The 12,743-nt window shown below is 38.2% G+C and overlaps 1 protein-coding gene across 3 annotated transcripts in view; it reads right to left on the reverse strand.

Annotated features, from left to right (window-relative positions):
- LOC113618882 (recombining binding protein suppressor of hairless) overlaps positions 1-12,743 on the reverse strand; it is a 117,594-nt gene that overhangs the window by 64,635 nt on the left and 40,216 nt on the right. The window contains exon 2 of one of the 3 annotated variants that reach the window (XM_027103208.1): positions 9,905-10,087. The exons of the other annotated variants lie outside the window; for them this stretch is intronic. Coding sequence (XP_026959009.1) covers positions 9,905-9,921 — 17 coding nt within the window. The 5' untranslated portion in view covers positions 9,922-10,087. The remainder of the gene's footprint in view (positions 1-9,904; positions 10,088-12,743) is intronic. 3 annotated transcript variants of the gene reach the window in all.

The raw sequence follows: 12,743 nt of genomic DNA on the forward strand, positions 1-12,743 counted from the left end.
AGTACAATGAGGTATCACCTCACAACAGTTAGAATGGGCATCATCAGAAAATCTACAAACAACAAATGCTGGAGAGGGTGTGGAGAAAAGGGAACCCTCTTGCAGTGTTGGTGAGAATGTAAATTGATACAGCCACTATGGAGAGCAGTATGGAGGTTCCTTAAAAAACTAAAAACAGCATTACCATATCACCCAGCAATCCCACTACTAGGCATATACCCAGAGAAAACCATAATTCAAAAAGACACATGCACCCCAATGTTCATTGCAGAACTATTTACAATAGCCAGGTCACGGAAGCAACATAAATGCCCATCGACAGATGAATGGATGAACAAGATGTGGTACATATATACAATAGAATATAACTCAGCCATAAAAATGAACGAAATTGGGTCATTTGTAGAGACTGGATGCATCTAGAGACTGTCATACAGAGTGAAGTAAGTCAGGAAGAGGAAAACAAATATCATATATTAACGCATATATGTGGAACCTAGAAAAATGGTACAGATGAACCAGTTTGCAGGGCAGAAACAGAGACACAGATGTAGAGAACAAACGTATGGACACCAAGGGGGGAAAGCAGGGGGTTGGGGGTGGTGGTGTGATGAACTGGGAGATTGGGATTGGCATGTATACACTGATGTATATAAAATGGATGACTAATAACCTACTGTATAAAAAAATAAAATAAAATTCAAAAAAAAATGTAACTAGAGTATAATGTCCATGATTTTCCATGTAGTCTGCAGTAAGATAGAATTTAATTACACTTCAATTCTGGATACTAACATATGCAGAGGTATGAATATAAAAATTATGAAAAGATTATTAAATGTACTAACTGACCCTAAAAGTTTCTATGCTATAGTATAGACCCGTTTTGCTTCAGTGAGGGGTCAACAAAAAACCTGAAAAGAAACCTTTCATTACACTCCCAATACTTCCGCTACTGACTAAATTTTATAATTGTAAAGGATAATTTTTTCTTTGATTACTAGAAAGTGAAAAAATATTTTCTAAAGCTATAAATGCATATAATTGAGGAAGTCTAAAGACATCTGCTGTGGGAGCATACCTTAGCTATTGCATAAACAGACACACATGTTCACCCATATCTGTAGGTCAAATTTTTGATGATTACTCTTTCGTATTCCCTGCACAAAGACAATATGTTATATTGTTCATGTGATAGTGTCTACCCTATCAATCATAATTTCACAAAGTACGTTTTTTTTCTGAGTTGAAAAGGACCAAGAATACGTAGAAAATTCAATTTTCTAAAAATTATAAAGACAGTACCAGCCCAACCTCTATCAAACCATTTTTTGGCCAATTTCTTAAATAGCCAAACCTCTAAGATACAGTTTGGTATTCTAAAATATTTGAATTCTGCAGTGCATCTGCCTTTTATTATTATTTTTTTTGCTGTACGCAGGCCTCTCACCGTTGTGGCCCCTCCCGTTGCACAGCACAGGCTCCGGATGTGCAGGCTCAGCGGCCATGGCTCACGGGTCCAGCCGCTCCGCAGCATGTGGGATCCTTCCGGACTGGGGCACGAACCCGTGTCCCCTGCAACGGCAGGCGGACTCTCAGCCACTGCGCCACCAGGGAAGCCCCTATTCCCTTTTAAATAACACAGACCAGAACATTTATGGATGTGTAACCAAAATAAGGTCTAATTCATAAAGGAAAGACTACGATTCAGGTTTACAAGGAGTTAAACCTTTTCAAAGAAGCCTGTCCCTAAGGGAAAAAAATAAAAGATGGCAATTATCATTTTAAAACATGCAAAATAGGACAGTGAAGGGAGACTATTCAATAAACAAAAATAATAAGGTGGTCAAAATTCGTATATTCAGAATAGGGAAGAAAAGATTTCCAGAACGTTTTTTATAACACCACTGCATGAATAAGGAAATGCCTTTCTGCTTGAGTGTTTATACCCAAAACAATACATTTCTTTTGAACCGTAACTTAACTTTCTGTTATCACGTCATGTTATAACGATCAAACCTAATTTTTGTGGTAAAGCCAAAAACCACTCTGAAAAAGTGGTCTTAACCACAATTCAAAGCTTAAAGAATGGCTTTTCTGCCAAACCTTATCTGAGCCATTAACCTGTCGTGCTTTCATACACTGCTAGGACCAAAAAGGCAGGCCCAGCAGCTAGCATCTGCTCAGGCAAGCCTCACAAGGAGGGGCCATGGGGCTCTGCAAGGGGAATACACAACACGGGCACGGAGGTTGATGGTACAAAATCTGGCAGCAAACTGCTTTGCCTTGGGTGGTACAATAGGCAGCCTAATACTTCAACAACCATCTGAGGAGCCTTGGCTCGGCACAGGCAAAAGAAAGATTCTGAATTGAGAATCACCATAAAGTGATTAAAAGTATAGACCATGAGTAAATTATAGTAGTAAAACACTAGAACAGGAGGCAAAAGCCTTGGGATTTGATAGCAGCAATGAGGAAAACAAGTCTATACTCTTAGCAGGTGTAGACTTAACTGTCACAGTTTGGGCCATTCATGCTATATATTTACTTGGTATTTTGCTGTGCTATGAGTTCAAATTATGTAAAGCTGTTGTGTTACAAATTTACTAGTTAACTGGCTAGTCAACTGCCCCTAACGTCAGCTGTCTAACTAGAAAATATGAGGGCACAGTTTTTCTTTAAAGATGAGCTGCTCGGGCTTCCCTGGTGGCTCAGTGGTTGAGAGTCCGCCTGCCGATGCAGGAGACACGGGTTCGTGCCCCGGTCCGGGAAGATCCCACATGCCGCGGAGCGGCTGGGCCCGTGAGCCATGGCCGCTGAGCCTGCGCGTCCGGAGCCTGTGTTCCGCAACGGGAGGGGCCACACAACAGTGAGAGGCCCGCGTACCGCAAAAAAAGAAAAAAAAGATGAGTTGCTCCATTGCAGCAGCTAATTCTTAACATTCCTTTCTAACCAACTTCTACACATGCATGTTTCCTAAAGACACTGTGGTCTCTCTTCTCTACAGTACTAGTATTATTGACCTCTTCCCCTCATTCTTGCCTTCCATCACAAGCAATTCACTGACAAATGCTATCAGCTGCATTCCCAAATTATCTTCTATATCTCCCCTCCCTGATTCCATAAGGTTAGATGAAGCTCTTATTACAACTTTTATATCCATAGCATCCTAAACTGGCCTCATGCAGTAATACAGACAAGCACATAAAAACAAACAGAATATATCCACTTATATATGCTCTCATTTAACTCTCATTAACAATTCTGATAGGCATTATTTCAAACTTAGAAGGGAAAACTGAAGCTCAAAGTCACAAGGTAGGACTTTCCTCTGTTTCTGATTACACACTGATCATACTAGGATTGAAGATTACATATAAATATATAAGGAAGCCATAGTCTAGTCTTTAAACCACTTTACTTTGCCTTCGCAAAATAATTGTTTTTTCCCCAATTTTAACTTCTATTTGCTTTTATCCATTAAACAAACCACCTATCATATGAAAATTTATTTAAATGTTTCAGAAAAATCACTTCTTAACTTGTAAACTATTTCTCCGCAAACCAGAACTGCTGATTCTCAAGGATGAAACGCTGTAGTAATCCAACTAGGGAAAACGGAACGATGCCACATTTAAATAAACCAGGAAAATCTGACTGTGTTAACAGCTCTAGGAATTAGTCAAATCTAGAGCCTTTAAAGAATTATAAGTATCCCAGTAACGAAGAAAATGCCAACCTGTTTCCATAATAAACTGAAGATGCACAGGGGATTTTTTTAGGCTGTAACTTTTATGCTGGACAAATTTGTTTTAATGGCATTAGTGTACATTAGAGAAATATGCCCAACACTATAAGCATGTATTGTTCATAATTAAAATTGACTTAACTGCATAAAATATTAAGTTTTCAAATGCAATTCTGTACACAGTGTGTGCTCACTAAGCGAATGAACCATAATAATAGCAAGTCATCTTGCTAAAAGGATAACAAAACAGTCATGAAATCGTAGCTCTTAAACTATAATATTATTTAGACCAACTATTTTGAATTAACAAATGATTATGAACAAACTGATCTGAAATGTCTAATAAGTTATTTTCTACAGTGGAGGAAAAAATTATAAATGGTCCACCAAACGAGTTCATACTAACTTCACAAATTTTATAAGAGAAAAAGGAATTAACTATTTTACCAAGTCCAAAGAGCTAAAACGATGATTAATTTCCTTACCCTAATGAAACTTACTTTTCCCATAAAGAATGCCCTGCAAAGACACCATGCTATAGGTAATTACTGTTACTCGCACTACAACAGCAATGTAGTTTAATGTGGTATGCTGACACTTCAAAAAAGTGATAATCCATGTTGTTGGCAGATTCTATTAGGAAGTGGTATCAAGATCTAAATGGGGCTACAAACAATACAGCCGAAAAGAGGTCCTTAGAAGTTTATGTTCTTTCATGTAATTTTGTTGAGTCTAAAACTAATTGCTAGGAAAACTTACATACACCAGGTGTAAGTCTTCAGCAATTTCACGCAGGCAATTTTTTTATTGTTTTTCTGTGGTACACGGGCCTCTCACTGTTGTGGCCTCTCCCGTTGCAGAGCACAGGCTCCGGACGCGCAGGCTCAGCGGCCATGGCTCACGGACCCAGCCTCTCCGCAGCATGTGGGATCTTCCCAGACCAGGGCACGAACCCGTGTCCCCTGCATCGGCAGGCGGACTCTCAACCACTGCGCCACCAAGGAAGCCCGAAAACATCTTTTTAAATACTCTCAAAGAATCTAACCTTCATTCTTAGAGAGTGTTTTTGACTTGTTTTCAGTAACCAAAAGTATACTGGAGCCATATCTAACAGCTGACCCAGTAATTTATAACATGCTGTTTCTTCTAATCCTAGACCTGCGGTTGGGGTGCTGCCTCCAGTCAGTTCTCTCAGTTCTTGGCCAACTAAACTAGAAGGTAGTTTAGTTTCTTCCTAAACTACACTTCAGGGACTCCCCTGGTGGTCCAGTGGCTAAGACTCCGTGCTCCCAGTGCAGGGGGCCCAGGATCAATCCCTGGTCAGGGAACTAGATCCCATGTGCCGCAACTAAAGATCCCGCATGCTGCAACTAACAAAAGATCCCACTTGCAACAACTAAGATCCTGCCTGCCACAACTAAGACCTGGCACAGCCAAATAAATCAATAAATATTTTTTAAAATAAAAAAAAAAACTACGCTTTAGGAGGAAAAATCTTTGAAAGAAAAAGATGACAAGCTGCTCTTGTGCGTTATGATAACCAAAGTAAAAGGAACACGGTTGTGCACAAACAAATGCCACGAAGTGACAACATGAAACCTTGCACTCAACAGGATAAGCAGCATGAGGCAGAAAGTGATGACGTTGGAAGTAAATATGACTGAAATAATGATGAAAAGCTAAGCAATGCTACTGCTAAGAGGAGAAAAGGTTGGACAGTCTGGGAGAAGACCAGGTTGGGGTGGGGGTGGGGGGACACTTGGGGAAACAGTAATAGAAAAAAGGGATTCAACTCTCCCATTCTCTGAATCCACAGGTTCTTGTTCCCTGCCCGCATCACTAGCAACAGTATGTCTTTACGCACTGACGCAAAGACAAGCCACCAACGTGAAAGCAGTTAACCCACGGGGCGGGAGGGAGGTGGGATTTCTTTACCTATCCTCTATAATTCCAAAAGATAATTTCTAGGTTTAATACATCATTCCCAATTCAGAGAAGGAACATATGTGTTTTTGACTCAATTTCCAAGAACTTGCAGAGAAACATGAATTGTACTTATTATCTTTTGGTCTCTTATTTTGGCAAAGATTTTTATCCATTGTTCAACTCCTGAGTGTAGAAAACTAATGTACAAATTCCATTGTTGTGAAACAATTTACCAGAAATCTTCATTCTCGTATTGTTTTCTAGGAAGGAGGAAACTGTATTTCAAACACAATCTTAAAACATGAATATGCTGATACTGTACTACTGTACTGTACTACTCTGAAGCTTTACTTTTTAAAAAATATTCACCAGAAACTCTGTGATCATCTTCAATATATCTGTAAAGCAAATATCTGCTGTTATGAGGATACTGGAATAGGCAGAGGCACTAATCCAAGAAAAATAAAATTTTAAATATTATCAAAATCCTCACAAAAACAGAAGTTCTAACATTTGACTACCTTAATATTTGTGACGTATCTAATTTAAGGTTAATTTTTTTGGCAACATTAAACTTTTATATTTACCTCCTGAAGTTAAGTACCTGGTATATGAAAAAGTCCTAAGATACAAGGAATGGGAAAATGAAGTGGGTGGATTTTAGTATGTATCATCAGTTTTTTGGTACTTTTTAATTGCATGGGTCATTTTCATCAATGCAAAGAAAGTAAATTCCTTCACAACTAGGAAATATTATAAATTTCTTACCTATGAGCCTTTAAATATTTACGAGGGCAAGCAAGCAAGAAAACACACACACATACACACACCCCAAATAACACAACAAAAAACAAGGTTTCATAGCTAACTGTTTCCTACTGTCAGAGAGAAAACTACTGAGCTAACAATCCTGTTTTAGATATCTGAAGTCTTCTCTGGCTGAGGTCAGTTTGGCAATATGGATTTATAAGACTGAGTGCCATACAGTTTCCCAGATGATCATTAACAGAACTTAGGTCTGCAATACAGTACACATACATACCCTCAAAACAAGAGTTTTACAGCAACTATATCATATGATCCATTCATGGCATTTCCTATCCTGTTCTTTTCTGCTTCATATAATTTGCAGGGTGGGGGGGAGTAGGGGAGGAGAGCAACTTATTGAATTGACTCCAGAATGGGCTACCACTGGCAGTTTGAAAACCACTGATCTATGAGTTGATTAACACATTAACAGAATGCATGCCAAGGGGCAGTTTACTAGATTACTCTACTTGATAAAATATCCTTAGTTAATGCCACTCATCAGCTGCTGCTATTATGTTCCCCTTTTCTCCCTGCTCCTTAGATATTCTCCTGTAACGCAAAGCATGGTAGGAAGATCCTTGAAGATGATATAGAGAATATGGCATACCATTAGAAGCCACAGACTGGAACCTATCCTGGTCGCTTTTTCTCAGCAAGGAAAAACAATATAAACCTAATAACACATCTCAGGGACATCTGTGACTATGGGAGGCATACACTGAGTGGAACCAAAACGATCCAAGCAACATAAACATAAATGTGCATATATCTTGTTTATTTCAGCTTTTTTAAAAAAATGAAACAAGTTTTTTTAAAAAATGCTCTTTTCTACATTCACTGCACTGATTTTATTTTCTATTACAATACATGTCTTAATGCTGATCATAACCCCCACTAAATCGAGTTCTTAACCAACTAAATCGAGTTCTTGACCCACTAGTGAATGGGCTGAAACCTGCAATTTGACAAACACAGCTTTAAAGGACACACAAATCGACCTAGCAGGATAAGAGGACCAGAGATAAATTACCAGTCTCCAGTGGCCACCTTCTTTCACTGATGAGAAAAAAGCTCAAAGAATTGAAAACATGGGCTTCCCTGGTGGCGCAGTGGTTGAGAGTCCGCCTGCCGATGCAGGGGACACGGGTTCGTGCCCAGGTCCGGGAAGACCCCACATGCCACGGAGCGACTGGGCCCGTGCGCCATGGCCGCTGAGCCTGCGCGTCCGGAGCCTGTGCTCCGCAACGGGAGAGGCCACAACAGTGAGAGGCCCGCGTACCGCAAAAAAAAAAAAAAAAAAAAAAAAAAAAAGAATTGAAAACATTAGTCAAAGAGTGATTGTTTATTTAACTCTAGGAAGATCATAGAAGAAAGTATAAGATTCAAGAAAATAAATAATGTAATAGCATCTCACCCCGCAGAAAAGAGGTTCCTGATCTGGCATTTAATAATCATCATCAGGCTTCCCTGGTGGCGCAGTGGTTGGGAATCCACCTGCCAATGCGAGGGACATGGGTTCGAGCCCTGGTCCAGGAAGATCCCACATGCTGCAGAGCAACTAAGTCCGTGTGCCACAACTACTGAGCCTGTGCTCTAGAGCCCACAAGCCACAACTACTGAAGCCCACGTGCCTAGAGCCCGTGCTCTGCAACAAGAGAAGCCACTGCAATGAGAAGCTCGTGCACCACAACGAAGAGTCACTCGCCGCAACTAGAGAAAGCCCACAGGCAGCAACAAAGACCTAACGCAGCCAAAAATAAATAAAATAAAATAAATTTAAAAATAAATAAATATAAATAATCATCATCACTGTTAATCTAACACTGGCTTCTTGCATGCTCAATCCTACACTAAATGTGTATGGAATTTATTTATATATATGTGTGTGTATATATACATATACACACACATATATAATGCAATATATAATTACGGTATTATATTTTTAATACACAAGTTTATTTTTTTTCCAGATCATTCTTTCAACCTGTCAAAACAAAAAAAGTAGTGCCAGATTTGAAACACAGATCAGCTGGCCGCAGAATCTAAGCTCTTAACCACCAAGCTATAAACTCTTCCAAAGAGAAAGGAGTTCCCAAATCTGGCTGTGCATCAAGAATCCTCTGTGGCATCAAAACAAAACAAACAGATGCCCAAGTACTACCCTAAAAAGAGATTTTTTTTTTTAAGTTGAAGTAGCAAATATTATGGAGAAATCTATTTTGTAAACAATGTATCAAATACCGTCTCCAACCAAAGAAACCATCTTTTTGGAGAGTAGACACTGTTGTATTGGACATAAAATACCTGGTGGAACTTGGTTAACAGGCAGCTGACTTCACCTTGAAACTTGATTCACTGTCATTATAGACCAGAATTTAATATAAAGCAGTTTTGTCTTAGGTTTAATAACTAAATTCCATTAATAATTTAACTGCTGACATGTCAAGAGGATCTTAACATAAGGTAGACTGATAAAAATTACAGGCTGCACCAAAGTATTTCTATTACACTTATATATCCATGATTTAAACATCTATCTTCCCAACATGTTTTCCTTCATTACCTAAAAGATAAAGAATTTTGAACCCGATGTAACTTTATGAACTCAGCATTCTCCCTGGGCTGATTCACTTCCACTACCCCAAGAAAACATCCAGTAGCAAGCAAACAGTACAAAATTAGGTTTCCAAGGTTTCCAATAATTTAGAAATGGTTTTGACTACATCACTCAAATAAAATGTTATGAACATAAAAACTTTAAAGATTTTTGATGGTTAAGTGGGTAATATGAAGCCTAGAATTACCACTACTAGCAACCACAAGTAACAGTGGGACTACATACCACAAACACATGAAAGATTAACTGTATACATATGGTGGTGAAGAGACAACAATCACAGTATTAGTAAAGAATTACTCATTTTCCTCTCAGTAAAAATTCTTTGTAAAAGACAAAAACAAGCACAAACTATAAATGGTCCAAGTAAAAATTATTTCGTTTGGTCAAATTAATACTCCAACTGAAGAACTGTATCCAATTATTTCCTGTTCAGGCTACCATGAAATGACAGCACTACAGAGAAACTAGTCTATGATGTAAACCAGAAAGATAATTACAGACTAACATATGAATAATCACTAAACTATTTCGTGAAAGAAACTATAGCCCATTACTATTAAAATCTAGCAAAAATATCTACCCTAGTGTCTCCTATAACCATATCTCAAAGGGGGGTGGGGAATCACTCAACAAGCTTGTGATACATGGTTTTTTTTACAACAACAAATACTTTTGCCATAACCACATCTGCAATCTAAATATTAAAATATCTTAAAATATGCAATAATTAAATATAGAACCATGAGTGTTCACTCTACGCATGACCTTGGGGCCACTGGAAGATTTCTAAAGCATACCTTTTAATCCACGCCATGATACTTCAAGAACATGTTAAGGTAAGTCACAGGCTGGAACACTTCGATGCACCTCAAAACACCTCAGCCAGTTTATCTGTATCATTCTCCTTTCCTTTTGAGATCATAATGGTTCCGAAGAACTATAATGCTTCCATTGGAATGACAGTTTCATAATTTCAATGACTTAAAAACAAAAACAAAAAATAAGAACTTAAGTGTTGGTATGTTAAGCCACTAGTGAGTGCACTGTGTTAATTGCTGCCACGGCTAAGAAAAACAAAGCAGCTACTGCTACTACCACGTAACATTTTTAATATGACCCTGATGTGAATAAGGAGGAGTACATGCTTAGTGGTCAGAGTGACAGCCCTTGCTTTATAGAGATCTATCCAAAGCCCACAAATCTCTTTACCCCAACTGATTCTTCAGTTTTCTTCTCAAGGAAAGAAAATAACCTAAAAGACAGGTCTGAATACTTGGGAGGTGCCAGGTTCACCTCTGACCAACTATTCTGTGTTGAATGAGAGCTGGAAATCACCCACACACCTGCATAAAAGGGAACTCATTAATAGACACAACAGGGATTCCTTCAAACAATGCCCCTTCTGGTGTTAATATTACTGAATCATTTTAATTCCATGGAAGTCATTAAACTGTAAAAAGTTACAGTTTCTAAAGCTTACTTCTATGAAGAGCATGCAGATAAATGAACAGATCCATGGCTAACTATCAGGTTTTAGTGCTTCTCTGTGATTGCCTTGACAGGTTACCTGATTCCTCCTTCCTCCTCACCCCACTCCACCTTTCTTACATAAAAACATTAAAAACACTTCATTACTTAAATGATACAGTAAGAAGTCTATGTATCACATTTTAAATCTAAGAATTCATTCTACTTCTGCTTCAAGTTTGGCACTCTATAGTTACAAGAACGAACGAATACTCAACCTACACAAAGGAAGTAAAACTGATAAATTATCAGTAATACACATACATTTATGTCATAAAGCAGTTAACATTACTTTAGGATGACTGATAGGAAACTTTTAATAAAAGCAAGCAATAAAAGGGGCTTCCAAGGAAAGAAAGTAGCTGGGAGAGGTTTGTTATACTCTGGGTTTGTGGGGCAGCTCGTGCAAAGGTTAATAGACAAGGAATGGCAGACAACAAAGTTTCCCAGCTAGAGCTAAAAAGTACGTGCTAAAGAGAAAGAGAAATTATTTCCTGTTTGAAAGGGTAGATTCAACTGATGAAAACATTTCAGGTCCACTGTCAGAAAAATTACATATTGCTGAGATTTAGATTTATTGCAGGTTGTAGGGAATACAGACTACAAAATGTAGGTCACTCTTCAGAAAGCTGGTAATAGTGGCATAATTGGGAAAATACTAATGAAGAACAGAAACAAGGGCCCTGGTCCAATGAAATCACTGTAGCCACAACCATCTTTAAAACTGATCATTTTACCGCTTTAGTGCAACCTCCCGACCCTTCCCCCTCCAGCTTAAAACCTTTCAAAGGCTCTATATGTGTTACAACCTCCTGGGAGGAAACACACATTGTTTCCTACACTCTGTTCCTCCATGTTTCCTACACTCTGTTCCTCCAAATAAACTCTGGACTATCAGGTTAATGTTCCTGAAGTACAGTTCCTCCCTTGCACATAAAGAATGATGTTAATCACTGGGAAACAAGGCAGGATATAAATACATTAGATAATAAAGGAAAGAATAAAAGCCTAGGTCTGTAACACTTACTCATTATCTCATTTAATTTTTCATAACGCCATTTTACAGAGGAGAAAACTGACACTCTGTGGTCAAGTGACTGACCAAAGAAAACACGCAATATGAGAAAAGAACTAGGCCTTCAATCTAGACCCTCTAGCTGGAATTTCAACACTTGTTCTATGCAACATTGTTGTAAAATATTGCTGGAGGAAGGAGGTGGTATTGGGGCTAACATTTGTTGCCAATATGCCAAGAATCATGCTAGGGACTTAATGGTATTTTATTTCATCCTGATTTACCACTCATAAGACTGACTAGTTGCCTCCTTTTACAGGTGAGGAGATTGAGGCTCATAGACATTTAAGCATTAATCTGTTCAACATAATGCATCTGAGACTGAAAGAGGTTGGTCAGATATTGTCTCATATGTCCAACCCTAAAACTCACACTCACGTTGCTTGGCCAATCTATCTCCCAGAAGCAATCAGAAGAAATCAAATCCAAACTTAAGTTTTATTTTTCAACCTGGCTGATCTAACAATAATCTAATTTTATAAATGCTGCTGACTCAAAATGTAGTCAGTGTATATAAACAGATTTTTTAGCTATGGTTTAACAAGACACTATATGCACATTCACTAAAGCCACTAAGAAGGCTTAGAATCATATTTAATAACTCAAATCAGAAAGTTCATTTGATTCTTACAAATGAGATCCAGTTTTTTCATGAAGTTATGCACTTGAAGATCTTTTAAAACTGACTTGTAAATCATGGTAGTTATCAATATAAATTTTAGTTGACAAAACAAAAATAAGCATAAAAGTTATTTTCCTTAAGAGGGTGCACTACCATGTTTCCCATGGACTGCTGTTACCAGTCTTGGGCTCATGGAAAGCAAACCATTTATTAGGTGAGGGAGGTGAGGCCATTCAGTCAGATTATCAGTAATTAAAAAAAAAAAAGAGAGAGAGAGAGAGCAAGCAGATGGTCAGCTCTCTACAATGCTTCAAACCATGTTAAACTAAGAGTAACAAAAAGCACTGGAAAAATTCCCCAAATTAAGGACAGGAAACTCCTAAGTAACTTCAAATTTGAATAGAATCCAGCA

Source organism: Aethalodelphis obliquidens, unplaced genomic scaffold, assembly GCF_003676395.1.
Source record: "Aethalodelphis obliquidens isolate GAN/ISIS:26980383/991018 unplaced genomic scaffold, ASM367639v1 scaffold6, whole genome shotgun sequence".
NCBI lineage: Eukaryota > Metazoa > Chordata > Mammalia > Artiodactyla > Delphinidae > Aethalodelphis > Aethalodelphis obliquidens.